At 31.8% G+C, this 20,359-nt stretch overlaps 2 protein-coding genes across 4 annotated transcripts; both read right to left on the bottom strand.

Moving 5' to 3' along the window:
- Window positions 1-488: 488 nt before the first annotated feature.
- LOC146942423 (neurochondrin family protein) lies at window positions 489-10,264 on the bottom strand. The gene is made up of 19 exons (XM_085756393.1): window positions 10,099-10,264; window positions 9,620-9,704; window positions 9,345-9,531; window positions 9,100-9,262; window positions 8,055-8,191; window positions 7,848-7,951; window positions 7,645-7,740; window positions 6,932-7,025; window positions 6,670-6,769; window positions 6,386-6,585; window positions 5,538-5,629; window positions 5,397-5,452; window positions 4,588-4,677; window positions 4,395-4,494; window positions 4,017-4,121; window positions 3,858-3,930; window positions 2,003-2,166; window positions 796-838; window positions 489-710 (listed from the first exon to the last, which is right to left on the bottom strand). Exons 2-19 carry the CDS (start codon window positions 9,620-9,622, stop codon window positions 655-657), a joined length of 1,863 nt encoding a protein of 620 aa, XP_085612519.1. The 5' UTR covers window positions 9,623-9,704; window positions 10,099-10,264; the 3' UTR covers window positions 489-654.
- A 3,868-nt stretch (window positions 10,265-14,132) lies between these two features.
- Window positions 14,133-18,562, bottom strand: LOC146942422 (homeobox protein knotted-1-like 3). 3 transcript variants are annotated; one of them, XM_085756391.1, is made up of 6 exons: window positions 17,897-18,562; window positions 17,023-17,143; window positions 15,569-15,768; window positions 15,205-15,336; window positions 14,584-14,720; window positions 14,133-14,509 (listed from the first exon to the last, which is right to left on the bottom strand). In XM_085756391.1, exons 1-6 carry the CDS (start codon window positions 18,452-18,454, stop codon window positions 14,500-14,502), a joined length of 1,158 nt encoding a protein of 385 aa, XP_085612517.1. In that variant the 5' UTR covers window positions 18,455-18,562; the 3' UTR covers window positions 14,133-14,499. The 3 variants fall into 3 exon arrangements, with proteins under 3 accessions (XP_085612517.1, XP_085612516.1, XP_085612518.1); XM_085756390.1 differs by having other exon boundaries at window positions 14,133-14,502; XM_085756392.1 differs by having other exon boundaries at window positions 14,133-14,494.
- Window positions 18,563-20,359: the final 1,797 nt, after the last annotated feature.

Genomic DNA, 20,359 nt, shown 5'->3' with positions numbered 1-20,359 from the left:
ACTACCTTCGATATAATATTTGTCACTCTAAATAGCATAACTCTAAATATGACATTTTAAATGGGAGTTGAAATCCACTTTTTTTTATCAAACTCTATTTCTTAAAACAATATAGTACTAATCAACAATTAATTTATTTATTTATTTTTGAAGAAAGTACTAATCAACAATTATAAGCACAAGTTTTGGTGAAATTATATAAAAAAATATACCTAAATAGAAGTGAACATCTCCATATCTTCGCCACATTTTTTTAATAAATTAATTGTCGCCACATTTTTTTAATAAATTAATTGGAGTGAAAAATATTATTATAGGAGACATGATACCAACTAGATTGACAATACCATACAACAATACACTCAACCGTCGTTAAATAACAAATAATTAAAATATGAATGTATAAGCAAGCATGTTTAGTGGGAAATATGAAAAATTAAAATGAATTTATAAAATATGAAGAAATAAAATATATAACAAGAGTAGCATTTAGTAAATCGTCCTTCTCTATTTTTCATTTGTGTGAATAAAAGATATTTACACTAACAAACTAAATTAAGCTCTTTACAAACCAATATCACGTAAAAAAAACTATTAACGCTATCGAAAGTTAAAGCATCCACGTACAACTAATACACATTAAGAAAATCGAAATCATACTTTGATTGCCTCTCTGATGTGGGGGTACCGATGAGCCCATCGAGAGAAACCTGCACAACAATTAGGAGTTTAAAAAAAAAACCTTCAAAAAGCCTTTAATTGATGTTCTAATAACTAAAATAAATAGACATTTACCAGCAGAGATAATCTCGGATAGATCCATATCCGGGTTAGTACCCTGCAATAGATTATAAAAAACAACCAAGTGTTTAAGTAATTATGACATTAAAATCAATTACAAATAACTAATTCACCACTGAAACAAAATTTCTGAGTAGAGTTCAAGAAGTGGTCAAAAGGGTCGATTCTGATGAAAGGAAAAATCTAGTAAGCTTTCAGAAGGACTATTTAAAATTGAAGAGTATGTACAATCCAGCTGTAGAAAATGCACAAGAGAACGAAATGATGTCAAACGACTCAACCAATGTGGTAACACTTGAAATTTGCAAACAATGTCAATGATATATTGCAGTGCTTTACTCGCTGATTATATATTTATTTATTCAGCAATGGTGAAGATTATAACATACTTCAGTGAGGAGTTTAATGCATAAAATTCACATTTAACATGTTTTATTGAGCTTACTACATTATAAACAACGGAAAATTTAGCAGATGAGATGCCCAGACAGTTCAAATATGAGAGGAACAACAATTCAGTTGAAAATAATCAAGTTCAAGGTCAGGAATGAGCAATCAGGTTTCTTCAACGATTGTTAAAATGCAATATAGACGTTTTCACTATCTTATTTAGTGACTTCTACTAATTTGATTGATGTGTAAATAGTAATACTTCGGAATTATATATAGTTATATACCAGTCAAATAAAATATTTCTATATACCAGTTAAATAAACTCTTTTTTCACTTCGACGCAAAATTTAATGAAGAGACTGCATCTAGTTTAGCAGGAAAATGTTTAAAGTGATCCTGCTCGAACTTATATAGAAATAGAAAGGATAATATCATAATAAAACAGAAAGAGACGTCATATGTGATGTGATGAAAACATTAGAAAGAGAGGTTGAAGGATTATCATAATAAAAGGATAATATCACCAAAGTTTATCGCACTAACTTTTGTACTATATGGAGTAAAAAGTCACACTATTTAAATATTGACTAAATGTACAAATATGCATGTCAAGATGATGTTGGAATGAACATATGATAACACTAGAGAGATAAGATAATGATTGAAGGTCATTTTGATACTAATCAATATTACGAAGAATTAAAGGGACGCGAAACTACTGAAGCGAAAATAAATAATTTAATGCTGATGCCTACAAATATTGTGCAACAAAATCTACTGAACCTATTCATTAGTATAATTTGTTTACCTGTTTTGATGAAGTCAGACATCTTATGATGAGCTGATAAAGACTGCTAAGAGTGTCATGGTTGAAACCGGGATAGTTTAAAAGAGCCTCTTCCGATGTATAATCAAATATCAATGCGCAAATGCTTGTAGCCATCATCCTACTAGACATGTCATCACTATTTTCTGCAAACCAGGTTTCGGTAACAAATTTAAAACAACTGATTTACTCCATAATTTCAAATATAGAAACAAATAAACATTCTGGATTAAACATTGATGGTATTTGCCAGAGTCAAAATCAACGGTAGCAGGATAAGTTAGTTTCATGGTTAAATGTTTTGAAGTATTTAATCCAATACATTGGGAGTTTTCCATAATTTTGTGTATTTTTCTTGTGATTTAGCTTCCCTCTCACTCATTGATGACATAAATATCAGTTTAGACATCAAGAGTATTACTCATTCTGCAGTCCATATCACCCAAAAGGTAACGATAATAAAAATATTGAACAAGATTAACTCAATTTCTTACGGCATTGAGGAACACAAGTTCACCTGGGTTACATCATAAAAGAAAAACTATACATCAACAACCAAACCTTATCCCACTAAGTGGGATCGGCTACATGGATCAAATTACGCCATAAGTTCTATCATAAACCATATTTTGGTCCAACCCATTAATCTCCAACTCTTTCCTAATAGTTTTTCTTATGGTTTTTCTAAGTCTTCCTCTGCCTCCAGTGATTTGACTATCTTCCATTTGATCTGCTCTCCTTACTAGATAATCTACAGGTCTTCTCTCTACATGCCTAAACCACCTAAGCCTATTTTCCACCATCTTTTCTACTATAGGTGCTACCCCAACTCTCTAATATTTTCATTTCTAATCCTGTCTCATCTAGTCTTACCACACATCCAACACAACATCCTCATCTCTGCTAAACTAATTTTATTCTCGTGTTGGTTCTTCACCGCCCAACACTTTGTTCCATACAATATCGCCGGTCTTACAGTTGTCCGATAAAATTTCCCCTTCAACTAAACTGGTACTTTAGTATCACATAAAACACCTGAGACTCTTCTCCATTTCAACCACCCAGTCTGAATTCCATGATTTACATCTGCTTCTATTTCTCCATCATTTTGCACTATGGACCCAAGATATTTAAATTGTGTAACTTGCGGTATGATATGATCTCCAACTTTTGCCTCTAAAGTAGAAATACTTCGCCTTTTACTGAGCTTACATTCCATATACTCTGTCTGTCTTACTTCTTCTCAGGCAGATGCCATACGTTTCTAAGGTTTGTCTCCAACCTCTCATTCAATTCCTCCCTCGACTCTCCAAGCAAGACTACATCATCTACTGAATGCTTAAGTGGATCTCATGCAGATACATCATTCATTTATAATTTTTTAATGTTAGTACCTAATAAGCGCGTCCCTCCAACCTAACACCTCATAAATGGGACCCACTAATAACTTTATATCATCTATCAATAACTCTAGCATTATATTTCAATATTTTAATATTAAATTGGTGTGGGACCCAAGGAGAGAGATAGTGCTCAAAGAAGTACTTCTTCTCTATAAGCATTCATCACTTTTTCTCCCCCCCACCCCCACATTGGGGATGGTCAAACACCGTTCAGCATATAAAACTGTGATTGGCACAGCGGCAAATGTAAGGAACTTTATTGTTAATGATGCTCCTCTGCACTTTTAATAATTTTGACCATAATGCATTCCTTACATTTGCCGCAGTGCACTTATCACTTTAAATATGCATGTAAACAAGAAAAAAAACAAGCAAATATAATAGTGCAAAATGAAAACGACATTCATTCTGATGGCTTCTACCAAATATAGTACCTGACCAATAAGCCAATGCTTTAAGAAGATCAACAAAAGCCGATTCATCTAACGTCAACTGCACTTCATCTTTCTGCAGTCCAAAAGGTGCAACTTGTGTCAGGAGTTTACACAGCTAATATAGTATCAGGGAGCTGGTTATTAGAATGAGAATATCACCTTAAGTAGAAGGTTCATTATTGTATCACATGCCAAGAAGACACAACCATCATCCTCAAGCATATGGTGTTTTGACCTAATTAATTTAGCGAGGCAATCAAAAACCTGCAAATAGACCCATTATATTTAGACAAACAAAAAAACTTTTACTAGTAATGTTATCAAATGATTTTGTGGCAATAAATGCAAAGTTCATGTTAGAATATTAACAATAGAATACAAATAGAGTTACGCAATGAGCAAGTAACCATTACCACTCTATTGATTTATTCTTAAAGGTCCTCCTTTAAGTTAAAATGTAGATTACAAACCAACCAAAAAGAGTGGAAGAGGAAACAAAAAATTAAATATAAATATTGGAACCAGAGAATAACTTACAGACTTAAGTCCTCCACACAAACACAGAGCTTTGCATCCTTCAACCTCCATGGTAATTTGACACAACAAAGGTAGCAGAAAGCAGACAGAGCGGAAGGGCCTGAAGTGAATATTTTATCTAAGCAAAAGCTATTGATGTCCTAAAAGACAAATTAAACAAAAGATCCACGAATAGTTATCTATTTAAAGATACCTTTGTTCATCTGCACCTTCAATAGAAAGCATATACCCTAAAAGATCTTGAACCTTTTCCTTGGATGCAAGTGGTGCTTCTGCAAGATAGCTGAAACAAATACACAATAATAGTTCATAAATCATAATATTTCCTATCAAAATTTGAAGTTTAAAGATGTAGAGAACAGTAAAAAAAGTCAACCAAGTTTCAAGTTTCAACCCTTATACCATATACCCTATGCATCAAATATAAAAGAATGTTGTCACAAAAACAATACAAGCTCAAAGTGATAGTGATAGAAATCCTTTTATGACCTGTAAGGCTCCAATTCTTGACATACCATCAAGGTCTAAATTTCAAGCCTGAGCTCTTGCATGAAGAGTGTGTGAAATATAAAAGCAACCTTCAACCTCCATCTAATATAAGCTTCTAGAATAGTTAATCCATGACAAAAACCACCTCTTCTCTGGAAGATGGGCATGGAGATTGGAGAAACAACAAAGTATTTAAAAGACTTTCGTACGGTTTACAATTGGCCTTAGGAAAATACATAAAATTTGTGTTTTTCCTTTCCTGGTGCAACAATGTTTCGATAGAATAACAATTTTAGTCGAGTCATGAACAACATACATGTTAAAATATCTACCAACGCTGCAGCTTCCATGCAACATCAAGTGTGACATTAATAAATAGGATGAAAATGTTTTTGACACATTATTAGAATGAAATCATTCAAGGGAATAATGAAATATCAATGCATAACATTGCACCAATCCATCCAGTGCTTAAGTACAAGTAATGCAAAGAGGCAATATAAAAGATCATACCTCCCAATAATTCGCACCGAAGCAAGTAAATCATTACCTTTCCTTTGGCCATGTTCCTGTAGAATTTCACCATTATACATTGCTGAGATATATTCAGTGTTAAAATCATCTTAAACTTAGAAAACTAGTTATCAGAATTACCTTTGCATCTTCTAAATACTCTAGCACAACAGCAATTGTTTCATCAAGTTGTCGAATCAGCTTTGTGAGTGTGTCTTCATCGAGGAGGTTTCCTATAGAGCATTAGAGATGAAAATACATTATATCCAATTCACAAGAACAAGCCCATAGCTTTCAACAGAGTCAAAACTAGACTCAAATGTGAGATAAGAATCACATTTCAAGCAATCAAAACTGCAATAAAAACATTACCATTTACCACATAGTTGACGCTAGCAGGAGTAAAGAATAACCAGTATAACTAAAAGTTGCACAATATTAACCATCACCCTAGATAACCGGAAACAAAAACTGAACACTGTCTCCCTAGCTCCTGACCAGTTTCCGTTTCTATTTGGCCCAAAATGTGAAATAAACGCACAGCGTGAAAATGTTAATATCTAGAAAATATTTTATAACACCTCAAATCAATACACAGAAAAGTATTTTCCATAGTCTCTTTTATCTCTGTGTTTTTACTCTACCCAAATCCCTTTAATTTGCCCTGGCTCCTGGCCAATTTCAGTTTCTATTTGGCCCAACATGCGAAAGAAATACAAAGATTGAAAATGTTAAGAGTATCTAGAAAACATGGCATAACATATCACATCACACCAATACACATAAGAGTAATTTTCATAGTCTCTTTTATCTCTGTTTTCTTCTTACTCTACCTAAATCCTTTTAATTTCAACACTGAAAACAAATGAAGCCCAAATGTACTGAATTTGAGCAAAGGGACCGTTTTCTGAGTTGTAATTTTTCCTAAAAGTAGAAAGAAAGAAAAAGAATTTAAAGGCCAAGTCAATTGCATTTCATTGAATATATACCTTCATTTTCACCAACATTTGAAATAAGTTTTATAATCTTCTCGACCAAAGAGTAGGCAACAACCACGTTTCGTTGCTTAAGAGAATACGCCTTAACAGAAGCTGGAGTATCTTGAGGCGCTCCATATTTTAAATAGGCCAACTCATTCAGAAGAACAGCAATTTCAACCCTCGACTGCTCCAAGACAAGCAACAGACACCTAAAACCACAACATGTGAGAAAAAGCAGCAACAAGCACTCAGTACACGGACTTAAGCCTTAACATTTAACAATCAAAGCTTACATGTTATCTGGAGTTGGATCTTGGCTAATCAACCAATCTTCTCCAAATATGGAAACCATTGACTCAGCTAAAATGAGAGCCTGGAGCCTTTCAGCAGGAGCTGCATATGAATGGAAAATTAAACAATTAATCTAATTTAGTGTTTCCTCATTTTAGCTCTAATCAACGTTGCAGTATACATACATATGAATGGAACAAAGAAAATGAGAATAAAAGGTAAAATAGTATAAAAAATATAATTCAGCGAATTGTCTGAACATACCAACATGATTCTGCAAAATGGCCATGATACCAACACGGACATTGGGAACCCAACAATCTTGAGGCCGTAATTTGAGGGTTTGAAGAAGTTGTGACTGAAAATACCAAGAACTGGAAGTTAATTGCATGGAAAATGAATTGATGTGTACATAATCTCACCAAGAATACACAGTCAAACCAAAATAGGCACTATCTATACCCAACTATGAAGCACAGACACGGACATGGCGCTGCACGTCGACACCGATAAAATTTTGAGAAAATGACATAATTCGATGTAATCACAGGTGTCGGTGTCGGACACTGGGACACGCCTTCAATCAAAAGAGTGCAACAGAAATACACAAGAACATCAACAACCAAGTCCTATCCCACTAAGTGGTGTCGCTACATGGAAGGCACTATTTTATACAAAACAAAATTATAAAAAAAAAAAAAAAAAAAAAAAAAAAAAAAAAAAAATCAGGTGAGAGTATTTTAACAAGCAAATGCCCGACCTACATCACAAAAGAGATTACTCAAATACAGAAAATATGATCCAATCTCTTATCCAGAAGCAATATGATGAATATTTAGCAGATAACATCCCTAAATTTACCAAATTCATATGACATACTTCAGTTGAAAGAGCTTTCTTCGATAAGCAGGTTAGAATTCCATTATATTATAGAGACCAAATGACTGAAAACAACAGATTAAGATAATATTACATACTGAATCGGTTGAAGAAAGAATGGAATTAAGGAGGTGGAGAGCATCAAATTTCAAGGAATTATGCAAGATAGCGAACTGCCTTGCTACCGCATCCACCTGTAGAGAATTAAGGCAATAGAAGTTTATTTGACATGAAGCAAGATGACAAAATCAAAATGAAAACACACAAATTCTGAAATACAAATATTTAAAAGCACACTCACAATAACTGAGAGTTCGGATAAGTAATCATTCTGGATTGTGTCTAACGATATCCTACTCAGAACCATTTGCAAAAGTTTAATGGATATTTCCACCAGATGCGAACCTGCATAATGTTTAATTGTTGTGAATTATGTACTTGTAGATGTATTTGCAACAGTTAGATGATACTAAAAACTATCCAGGTGCAGCAGACAAAAATATCATACCATCTTGCATAGAAGGCAACTGAGATGCTACTATTTTGATGCCTCTAGATTCATAAAATCTCGTGATTCCATTTTCTGAAGCAGTTGATACCAAGTATAAAAACTCACAACATTCTTCAAGGACAGATGACCCAGATCTGAATACGATATTTGACAAAAAAAAATAAAGAAATGTCACTTCCTCAAAGCAGTAAAAACGAAAGACTTCCGTACATTAAACTAACGTATAAATGTGAGGGCCACACTTTTTTCATACATTGGAAGATGTCAAGTGTCAACAACGAAAGAGAAGGCCTGTAATGTAACTAACAATACTGTAGTAACAACAAATGTGTGCATTATAAAGGTTTAATAGAGAAGGTTTAAATTTTTCACCCAGCATTTGAAAATAAATAATTGAATTTTATCCATTTTTTTAAACCTGACCCACAAACAGGGTATGGGATATAACCTGATCATAGGATAAAAGCAAGCACAAAATCTAACACGACTAGTCAGCTTGATAAAGAGAGAGAATTTTGAACCAAAAACAAAATATAACAATTTTAACCAAAATACAAAATAAACCTTTTTAATTGTCCCCAAAAAATACAATCTATAAATCCTTATTCCCATAATTATACTAAATTCCTGATACGGTTGTCAACACCCTTTCTCCTTCATACGGTATTGGTTTGGCATAAATGCAACCCTTAATTTAATCCCTTGTAGGGTAGAATAATAGACATAGCTAATCTATCTTTCAAGCATAGATAATACAGAGTCGGAAAATAAATGCACAACAATAACAATATTTTAACAAATAAAAAAGAAAATAATAGTAATAGTAATAATAATTTGAAAGTAGTAGTTCATGGTTAACCTTCAATTTAAACATTAATCAATAGTGACAATGTTTAAACCAACAACCACCTATATATAATGCAGTCGAGGTAATTAAGTTGGCTCAATAAGTCCCTTTTAATATAGGTGGAATCATAAAAAGTGAGGGGAAAATTAGCATAAGTCAAGTAATGTGAAAGAAAATAAAAGAACAACATCATACCGGGTGGACATTACTTCCAATATCAGTGGGATCATGGAAGTCATGTCTTCTGAGGATGCAATCTCTGGAACACGACAAAGGGCAGCAAGAACTGTAACCGACAGGCTCAAATATGCATCCCGGTTGTTGTCCCCATCACTGGATATGGCTCCTTTTCCCATCCCTTTATAGTATAAGATAATGTCAAATAATATATTACAATTTGAATATGGCGGGAAATCATTGAATAATGAAAGAGCAAATACCAGTTCTGAGTAACCGTTCAAGAAAGCGAGAACCAACAGCATTGTAAACCTTGCGAAGTGAGGAGTGATCATCGGCTTTGCAGAACTTGGTGACCAGAAGAAGTCCAGCAAGACGCTGTTCATCTCGCTCTCCTTTCAGTAGTTTCAAGCAGTCCTCAAGATTCAGATTCGGTTCTTGTTGTGCTTCCTTCAAAAACGTAATTCAAATTTTAAATATCAAAAGCAGTGTTGAAAGTAAAGGATTGGTAGTATCGAAAGAAAGAGAGACTATTCACCATTGAAAGGCTTCGGTCTGCACTGCAGATAACTAAACAGAACTATCAGCTTCAGCAAAAGTATCTCGGCTTCGGAACTTACAAACTGAAAAAACATAGCAATATATTATCAATTCAATTATACAGTAGATACAATTATATCTATAGTTATTAATTTGAGTAAGAATTTGGATTAAAATTTCTAATCCAGGAATTAACCTCATTGAGGCATTTTAACAAACACCTTATGAGCGGAACTATTAAACAACAATACGGTATCTAGAATTGAAATTAGTGAATAAGAGAATTCAAAAAAGCAAATATGATATCTCCGGCAAGTGTTCTACAAAGCCAAAACCCTATTTTACCGTTGTTTTGTTCTTAATTCTTACAGGTTAACGTGATTTTACTTGAACAAAAGTGATTAGAAGGAGCATTAGGAAGTTAAAAAAGAATTGTAAGTTTTGATTAACGCAATTTGTAGGTTAGAGCTCCTTTACCTCAAACTTCGATAAGTTGTGAAAGCTTGTTCTCGTTGTTTGTATAAGCTGTAAACAAAACTGGAGGAACACCAACCAACAATGCAACAACGCCTTCAACTTCAAGTAGCGGTGTGTAGCACCTTCGCGCACAAGAAGAGAAAAGACGATTTTTCTTTTATAAAATGAGAGAGAAAATTTTCATAATTAATATTTATAGGTATAAAAATATTTATTTTTCCCTAAGAAAATCTAATATAGGACTATTATTCTACTCCCTCCGTTTCAGAATGAGTGTCGTTTTAGGTGTTTACACACATATTAAGAAATGCAATGATTAAAAAAAAGAGAATGGTTATTTTACCAAATTATCCTTATTAACTATTGGTTAGTTTTAAAAGTAATACTTTGGAAGTAGTGTGTAGAGTATTAATTGGAGGGTACAATTGAAAAGAAAAGTTATTATTGCATTGGAAACTGAAAGCGACACTCATTTTGAAACAATTTTTTTTGGCTAAAGCGACACTCATTTTGAAACGGAGGGAGTAATAATCAATGCTAACTTCTGCTAAGTCACAGGTTAAAAATACTAATCCTCTCAAAATAAAAAGTTAAAACTGCTAATATAAAGTTTAAAAATTATTAATTGTTTTTTTTTTAGGGGAAAAATTATTAATTGTTTAAAAATTGTGATTTCCAATAAAAAAATATTTCAAGGACATTTGTTAACATGAACTTTGTTTTTCAATAATTTTTATAAATTAGTAACTATGTTTCTAAAAATTATTATCTTTTTTTAAAATGTATTAATTTTTGTTTTATAAATAATTGATTTAATTAAAAGTAAGTTAAGTGTAAAATAAAGGACATATTTGACTCTTACATATGGAGAAAACTTCTCGATTGAGAGAAGACAAAGTTATCTTGTAAGTCAAATAAATTATCCAACAATTTAAACTACGCTAAAAACTTCATACATATAGACTCTGTTTGGTAAAAATAGCAGATAGCTGATAAGCTAACTAATAGTTTTTAGCTGATAAGTTAGCTGATAGCTTTTAGCTGATAAGCTAGCTGATGACTGATGACTGATAAGCTAGTTGAAGTGTTTGGTAAAATTAGCGGTTCAACTAGCTTATAAACGTAAAATGACATAAAAGGGTATTTTTAATGCATTATAAAATATGTATCAATTGATATTTAAAATATTTAAAATTTCATAGTTTAAACATATTAATCTAATATGTCTTTCATATGTTATTTTTAAATTCATAAATTGGTTAATGTTTTATTTAAAATTGATTTTATTTTAGTTTTTAGACTTTATAAAAAAAAATTAAACAAAACCTTTAAAAAGAAATAATTGTTACCCTCTAAAACAAAATTAATCGTATTGACCCAAAATCAAACAAAATTTTGTTTTTAAACTTAAAAACAAAATTAAACAAAACGTAATATGATTTATTTAGGTAAACGTAACATATATTTTTTTTAAGGAAAAATGTAGTTTTTATTTTTGTAAACATGAGCATATATTTTGTAAAAAAAATAAAAGCGTGAGCATATATATTTAGTTAAAGTGAAATCTGGGATTAAAAGTGTCATGTTTTTCTTCAACATAGTTATTTGTTACAAAGGGTAAATATTGATTTTGTTAAATTGATAAGGGTAAAAATGAGACAAAAAATGAGAAGCTATAAGCTATAAGTTCAAACGCTACTTAGAATAGCTTCTGAAAAATAGCTTATAAGCTCATGGTCAAAAAGTGTTACCAAACAGAGCTTTTTTTGTCAAATGAGCTTATAAGCTATAAGCTAAGAGCTAAAAGCTCTTTTTTGTGGTTTACCAAACAGACTCATAATATAGATAGAAGAAAAAAGGGGAATTAGTCACTTTAGTCCTTGAATGGGAAAAAAGTAATCACTTTAGTCCCTGAATACAGGAAATTGCAAAACAGTCCTTGAATGTAGACTCTGTTAGTCAATTTCAGGGACTAAAGTAACTAAGAGAGTCTACATTCAGAAACTAAATTGACTAACGGAGTCTGCATTCAGGGACTAAATTAACTAACAAAGTCTACATTCAAAAACTATTTTGCAATTTATTTGCATTTAGGGACTAAAATGACTACTTCTTTCCTATTCAGGGACAAGTGACTGATCTCCCAAGAAAAAAACTATAATACAAGGGTATTATAACACTGCTTTTGAACATGAAAATGGCAAGGAACAATAATGTTCAATGCAGGATTATGATCCATGGACTTCATCTTAAATATTAGATAGAGGCCTAAAATTCTTTTCACTGTTGTAATGGGTGTTGGAATTCTTCTAGCCTTAGACTATGTGCAATGAGAGTGTTGAACCAAAGATTCAACAAGAAAAACCACTCCAATGGCATGTTGAAGCTGTGTTGAATGAGCTGCTGGATGAGAGAGAGGTTGAACCGGTTCAACACCAATTAATCTGCCATCCGATGCCACGTGGCGCCTTGCAATTGGACCGAACAGGCGCGTGCAGCACACGCGCAGACAGCAGTGTGTGAGCTGCAGACCGGAAGAGAGAGGGATTGTTTTTTGGATAAGCCTGCAGACGTGTCACGCTCTGATTGGTCACGCAGATTTTATGATTTTAATTTTTTAAATCAATTATTTCGGTGAAAAATAATTTTTAAAAAAAAAAATACCAAAATTCATGATTTTTTTTCCTCTATAAATAGAGACTTGGTTCATTTGATTTGGACACAGAAAAAAAAACCAAGTTTTTCACTATCTTCATCTTATTATTATCTTTCTATTAGCAAACTAAGTGAAGTTTTAATCTTCTTTTTTGTGAAATGGATCCCAATAATAACCCTTTCAACAGCCAAAATTATTCTAATTTCCCATTTAACTACGAAAATCCCAACAATCATCCAAATCCAAATCTATTTTTCAACCAACGTCCTCAAAACATACCTCAAAACATACCTAATTTTGGTTTTACACCAAATTTCAACTAGTCATCCTCTGTTCCAAACTTTCTTGCATTTTAAGCTATTTGTGTGTTGCGTGTTTAGTTTGTTGTATTGCATTGCATTTTAAGTTAAGAAAATAAAAATAAATTATTTAAATAAATTTTGTTTTTACAAAAAAAAAATGTTAAGTGTTTCTTTATTTTAATTTAATTATAATCGATAATTGTAATTTTATGTAATTATAAAAACAAAAATATAAATTTAAATAAGAATAAGAAATAAAAGGTGGTGGGGTAGAGTGTTGAATGAAAAAAATCATTGGAGAGGTTAAAGTTGAATGAGTGTTGAATTAAGAGAGAGAAGATGATGTGGAGTGTTGGGAATTTAAAAAGTGGGTGTTGAAGGGTGTTTAATGTTGGTGACCATTGTAAATGGTCTAACATGAAGTCACTGTTAGCAAAAAAAAAAACTTGGATATTTTACTAGAATAGCGTTGAATATTGACCTTTTTTATTTTTTACCTAACTTTATTTTGCTAGAAAAAGGAAGGACATGCCTTTAATTTTGATTTAGAATATGAGAAACTTCTTTCGTACTGCAAATCTCGTAAAGTAATAGATATTTCTTTAATGGATTTTTAACTTATAAAAAATTATCACATTCAGGTGATTTGGTTTTGTTGATTTTCAGGTACAATATAAATCTTTAAAATTCATTCCGTATTTTGTTATTCCCATTCCTACAAGGACTTGTTAGTTCACTTGTTCTGACTATTTTATCCATAAAAAATATGTTTTGGATGGAGAATTTTGAAGGGACTGGAGAAATTACTTTTCTTTTCTAAATTAATGAAAATATGAACATTTTTAAAACCAATTTAGCGTGATATATAAATATAATATATGGCGCAGCATATTATTAAGTGTGATTAAATGTATATGATTTCTATCATATTATTCTTTCAATTACTATTTTTTTTGGTACAGTTCTTTCAATTGTTTTAAAGAAAAAGCTAACAAATAATATATTAAAATATAGATTTGACCTTATAAAATTCTCAATCTCAAACACTCTGGTGTAGACAAAATATTGTTACACAATTTTCTCATAAATCTACCTCTACCAATTTTATTTTTATTTTTATTTTTTTGAAAGGAAAAAGACGTTAATGTGTTAAATATTGGGACTGAAAAAAATATTAAAGAACTACTTTAAGAAACATCTTATTTTCACAGATAAAAGATGTATATAAACTTTTTGTTGCATCCTAGGTGCTGCAGCTGCAGCTGCAGGCCTTCAAGCTTCCTCGTCTCAGTTTTAACTCTGTTCTTTGATCAGAAGCAAAATGTAATTCTTTTTTCACCTATCATTTACTTTGTTGGATCTGCTGCCACCATGATATAAGGGTTTGGTTCTCGAGCTTGCTTCCATTTTTACATGTAACGACCGTCACTTTTATCACCTGCATTACTTATTTCTAATTCAAGATCGGTGCAGAGTTCATGCAAATTTAAGATTATGAAAAGGACTATTTTTTTAATATAGAAATACCTCTTGCGCTTGCTCTTCAACGCATTAGAAGTTGAAGGATTGCTGTGCCAGTTCCTCTTCCTTTGATTGATAAACCAGTTATTGATCTGTTTCAATTGCAACCCGGTTTCTTGCACCAACCTTGCCTTATCCTCTTCCTGAAAGGCACAAACACATATCAAAGATGAACTAAAAATAATAATGATTAGTGGGTTATGACTTGTGAGACAACAAGTACGCGCTAACATGTGAACTATTTTGAATGGTTTTATTTGAGTTTATCTGCTGTCATAAATATTTGAGAACCTGATTGGATCTATAAAATGTTTTTTTCAACTTATTTCCGTAAGATATCTAAGATAGCTTATGAAAACAACTTATCACTTAGATGAAAACATATAATTGTACTTATATATAATAAAAATGTATACTATAAACACACAATTAAGTCGTTTATTCAAACATGACGTGCACTATGCTTGATCATAGACAAGCAAGGGCATCTATGTTGCTATTCATTAAATTCATTCAAAATTGTTCGAAAAAATATCAATGTTTAGCAAACTAAAATGACCAAGTATGTTTTGAATCTGAAAAAGGATTTCATAATTTTTTTAGTAAAAGTCAATATAGAGTTCTTACAGTAGGATAAGGCCACTTTGAATGTGATTGCCACCAATCTTTAAGTACTGAGGTTGTGTCACCAGGAAGTTTTCCAGCTCGTCTCTTGCGTAAAATTTCCTCTCTTATGTCCACAATTTTCTCTTTATAACCCTACAAAAATAAGAGCAACCCATTCTCTAATACACGTTTCGGAATATACTTAATTTATATTACTATTAGCTTACATTAAATCATGTGAAAGTGAATCATATATGAGTTTCACTAGACAGTGAAAAATGTGTTGAAACTTGAAATGATGGTAATGAAGAGTAGTATATTAAAATCTGTAGTTAATTTACTACCTTTCCTATTCAACATTTAATGTAATCCATGAGGACCGTACCTGTTTCAACTCATGCTTTAATTCATGTCTTACACGTTCCATGAGGGACCTCTCATTCTCTGTTAGAACAAGAGGACCAAATCCTCCCATACTATTATCTGAACCATCCAAACCTCCATTAAACAGATTAACATCACTGTCTACTTGCTCATCTTCATCTTCAGACATTGTTGCTCCTGTACCTTCCCCTGGTGAAACTCCTGTTACACATGTGGAGATAAACATCACTTTAATTAGTACTCATATCTAATGGGAAAAAGTGCTGTGTGCTTTTGCTGTTTATTATGCGCAACAAGTTAGCTAATCTAACAAAAGTATCTATATTCAAAGTACATGGTAGTTTGGCAAAATAACATGCTAAAAAGTAAGGACAATTCTGTCAAAAAAAAGCAAGGACAACTGGGCCATTCAGTATAACTATGATGTTTTCAATACATTTAGAACACAGAAATTATGACCATTCTATCTTACTAATAAATTATTCATTATGTGGTTTAAGGTCAATGTTTTAATGTTAATTAAAGTTAACAAAGATTTGAAGTTTCCCTAACCCAAAGTCCAAACAATTCATATGGGACAAGGAAGGAACTTTTAATTCCTGTAGCCATGTTCCTCCTTTGACTATCAACCATTAAGGGCTTGATTATTACTACTATTTCTTGTTACACTGAACTTTGCATATTGATTAATATCCAATTGGAAAAAGTGATGTATGCTTTTGCTGTTTAGTATGAACAACAAGTTAGCTAATCTTTCTTGGTGGATAATAGTTTGGCATAATAACATGCTACGAGCAAGGACAATTCTGTCAAAAAAACAAGGACAACTGGGCCATACAGTATAGCTATAACAGCTTCAATACATTTTTATTTATTTATTTTACTAAAGTCTTCATTCTTCATTTCAATAAATTTAGAAAACAGAAATTTTGACCATTATATCATTATAAATTATTCATGACGTATTTGGTATAGGATTGATATTTGAATGTTAATAAAGTTAACAAAGATGATTTGAAGTTTCCCTAACCCAAATAATTCATATGTACAGGACAAGGAAGAAACTTTTAATTCCTGTAGTCATGTTCCTCTTTGACTATCAACCATTAAGATCTTAATTATCATTTATTGCTACGCTGAACATTGAATATTGAGCTTGTAAGAAAATTTGAAAAGGAGGTTACAAGTTACCCCGTATAATTCCTATATTGAGAAAAGTATAAATAACTATCCCAATATGAGACCCTATGGCCTATACTGAACCGAAAACATACTGCGGCAGCAGCACATATTACTCCTATTTTTTCCTATAAAAACTTCATTCGTGTAATTTATCTTTAGGAATAAGCAACAAAAATTTGGAAAAATTACATTTCTATTTTATCATGCATAACTTTTATTTATTAAGTTAAGATGTAACAATCAACAGACAAAGAATATATTATATTACTGTACCTGTTAGACTTTGTAAGGACTGTTCGATCTCCCAACAAGCCATTACTGCTTCCATTGCATGGACTCGGACATGTTGTTGGAGCTGTTCTTTGAACGAACAAAGCAACAAAACATAATGCGACTGCGACATCAACGAGGAAAATTTCAAAACCGTAACCATACAACAGAAAATAAATTCTAGCACTGACCAAAATTTGTGTCTACAGTAACTGGAATCATATTCCACGACAAAAAAATAAAAAATAAAACATAATTACACTCCATTGGCAAGGATTTATGTATAGAAGCTCGCATGGACCGCCAAAATATTATTGCAGAAAATTACTATAACAAGAATCAAAACTAAAAAGATGCCACCATACAAAAAAATATTGTAATTAAAAGAAGAAGAAAGTAGAAATCAAATAAAAGACAAACTCCCTACATAAACATGCCGGTTAAAATAAGCTCAAAAGGTCAAATTTATGTTAAAATAAGCTCAAAAGGTCAAGTTCATGTTAAGATAGGCTCAAAAGGTCAAAATTGAACCATTAGCTACCTTAATTATTTTAATTAATAAGTAATCATCATCCTACTTTAGACTTATTTTCAGTCATTCATGCATAGTAATAGGGAAAGGAAGAAAAAAAAGAAGCAACCGTGCATGTTTCAATTTCACTTTTGCAAAAAAGGACACTAGATTCATTCAAAGCCGAGTTAAAATTTAAGTTTTGCATAGAAAGAGAAAGCATGTCAATACCACCCAGAGTCCAGAGAGAGAGAAAATTTTCCAAATCCATTTCCATCCATTAATTGACACGCAAAGCTTTTAAAAATAAAATAAAACAAAAAAAATCACAATTTTTTGTAAATATTATTGAGAAAGGTAAAATACCATGAAGTGGTCGAGTTGTTTATTATCATCGTTATCAAGCATGCCCTGTTGTCCTAACGCAGAGTACTTGGCAACAACATTCTGTGACTCTGCCAGCTGAGCGTCGATCCTGGGCAACTGGTCAACCGGCGTGGCGATTCTCAAACACGACACGTGTGCTGATAGAAGCTGTTCATACAACGGGTGCGCCATTATTTCACCTTTGTGTTTCGCTTTCTGCCAGTTCATCACTCCCTCCGCTGTTGCCTCACCGCTTTCCTCGGCCTTCATACCAGCGCCGGTAACGTCGTCGATGACTTCGCTGTGGTTTCGATGGAGGACAGGACGGGAGAGCCATTGACCGGAGGATTGGGAACCGGCGGTGTCGAGGTTGAGGAAGTTGGTACTGTTGTTGTTGGTTGTGGCGGTGGCGTTGACGTTGGTGTCGAGGTTGCGAAGAAGGGCGTTGTTGAGCCAGTTAGGTGCAGTTTGGAAAGAGTGGTGAGGATCGGAGGTTGGTTGTTGTTGTTGTTGTTCTGTGAAATGGTGGAGTGGGTTGTCTTGGTTGTGATACGCCATAATATAGATAGCTATTGATTCATGGTGAAGGGGAATAGAGAGAAAGAAATGGAGAAAAAAGGAGGGAAGAGAGGGTGTTATGAGTTGCTACTAGCTAGTGTGTGGTGTGAACTATGAAGTGATGAATGAACAACTTATATGGAGTATCAATAAATGGTTAGAAAGGAGATTGGACAGGAAATGGAAAGAATAGGTTTTATTTCTGAGATGATGTCAAATTGTCAATACAAAATTTGTCCCGGAACTCCTATTTCCTTTCTTTTTTTAAACAAATCGATTACAAAAAATATATTTTTTATTTTATTAAAAAAACACGTGTTTGGAAAAATTGCTCCTTTTTGGGTTTAAAAATCAACAATTACTTGACTTACATCCATCATGTTTTTTTTGTGGCCGGGTTTTAACATCGGACCTTATATATATATTTTATGTATTGTCCATACCAAGTGAGCTAAGCTCACGTACATACATCCATCATGTTTGACATAACTATATATTAACTACTCATTTTATAAAGTAACTTAGATAAAATGAAATTATTAATACATTGTTTTAAAAATAAAAGAAAAAGATATGGTTTATAGATATTTTTAAACATTCTTTGATCATTATTATAAATAAAAAAAAATTAATAGTTATTGAATAACTGATGTACTTAATCAATAATATTTATAAGATTCATCACTTCTTTTATAAAACTAAAAAAAATTGTTTTTTCTTCTTCTTATAATAATGACTATAAGATGTATGATGTAATATCATGAAGGCATTGACTTTTAAAAAATAGGGTTAATACGTTTTTACCCTCCTGTAATATAGGCGAGTTCCGGTTTTCCCCCCTGTAAAAAAGATTCTTTCGATTCCAACCCTGTAATTTAAAGATTCCGTCGAAAACCCCCCTGAGCACATTTGAGACACCCCCAGCAGATGACGTGGCATGACGTGGCGCGCTGAGTCACCTATTATGCTGACGTGGCACGCTGACTGTATAATTAATTTTATTTTTTATTTTTTTTATAGGGACACGTGGCATTTGTCATTTTTTTAATCTAAAAAACGAAAATAATTCAGAAAAAATAAAAAAATTCCGAAATTTTTTTTAAAAATTGGAAAAATTAATAAAAATGAAAAAAAAAATCTGGGAAATTTTTAAAAATAATAATTTAAATTCAGAAAAAATAAATAAAAATTGAAAATTATGAAAAAATTCGGAAAAAAATTAATAAAAATGAAAACAAAAATCTGGAAAATTTTAAAATAATAATAATTTTTTTAAAAAAATTCTGGAAAAATAGATTTTTTTTGAAATTTAAAAAATTAGGAAAAAGTTCAGATTTTTTTCGAAATTTAGAAGATATTTAAAAATACTGGAATTTAATTTTCAAAATAAAAAAAGTTTAAATTTTTTTTGAAATAAAAAAACTTGAAAATATTTAAAATTTTAAAAATCTGGATATATATTTTTTAAAACCCAATTACAATATGAAAATTAAATTTTGAAAATAACAATATGTATGTATGACTATATTTTTCATGAGCCAAATTCTCATCTAAAACTTCTTGCCTATGCAATTAGCATTTTAATTTTTAGGTAAATGCAAAAATATTCCTATGTAATTCAACATTTTTTAAATTCTCATCAAAAATATTCTCATCTAAAATAAATTCACAGAGAAATCCCAATAGCAGACGCGTTGAGGCAACAAATTGAAGTTCAAAGACATTGGAACAGCAACTTGAGGTACTCACTTTTTAAATTTTAATGTCTCTTAAATAAGACACTTTTTAAAATTTTACACGCATTAATAATTCTTTTTACAAAAATATTCCTATGTAATTCAAGCTTCTCAGATTTTTTTCCTAAATTTTTAATTAAACTAAAATCGATTTTTTTTCTTCAGATTA

This window comes from Medicago sativa, chromosome 3 (assembly GCF_051527215.1).
Source record: "Medicago sativa cultivar Bolivia chromosome 3, Bolivia_mono, whole genome shotgun sequence".
Taxonomy (NCBI): Eukaryota; Viridiplantae; Streptophyta; class Magnoliopsida; order Fabales; family Fabaceae; genus Medicago; species Medicago sativa.
The sequence above is the reverse complement of the archived record's forward strand: the minus strand, read 5'-3'. Positions and strand labels throughout refer to the sequence as shown.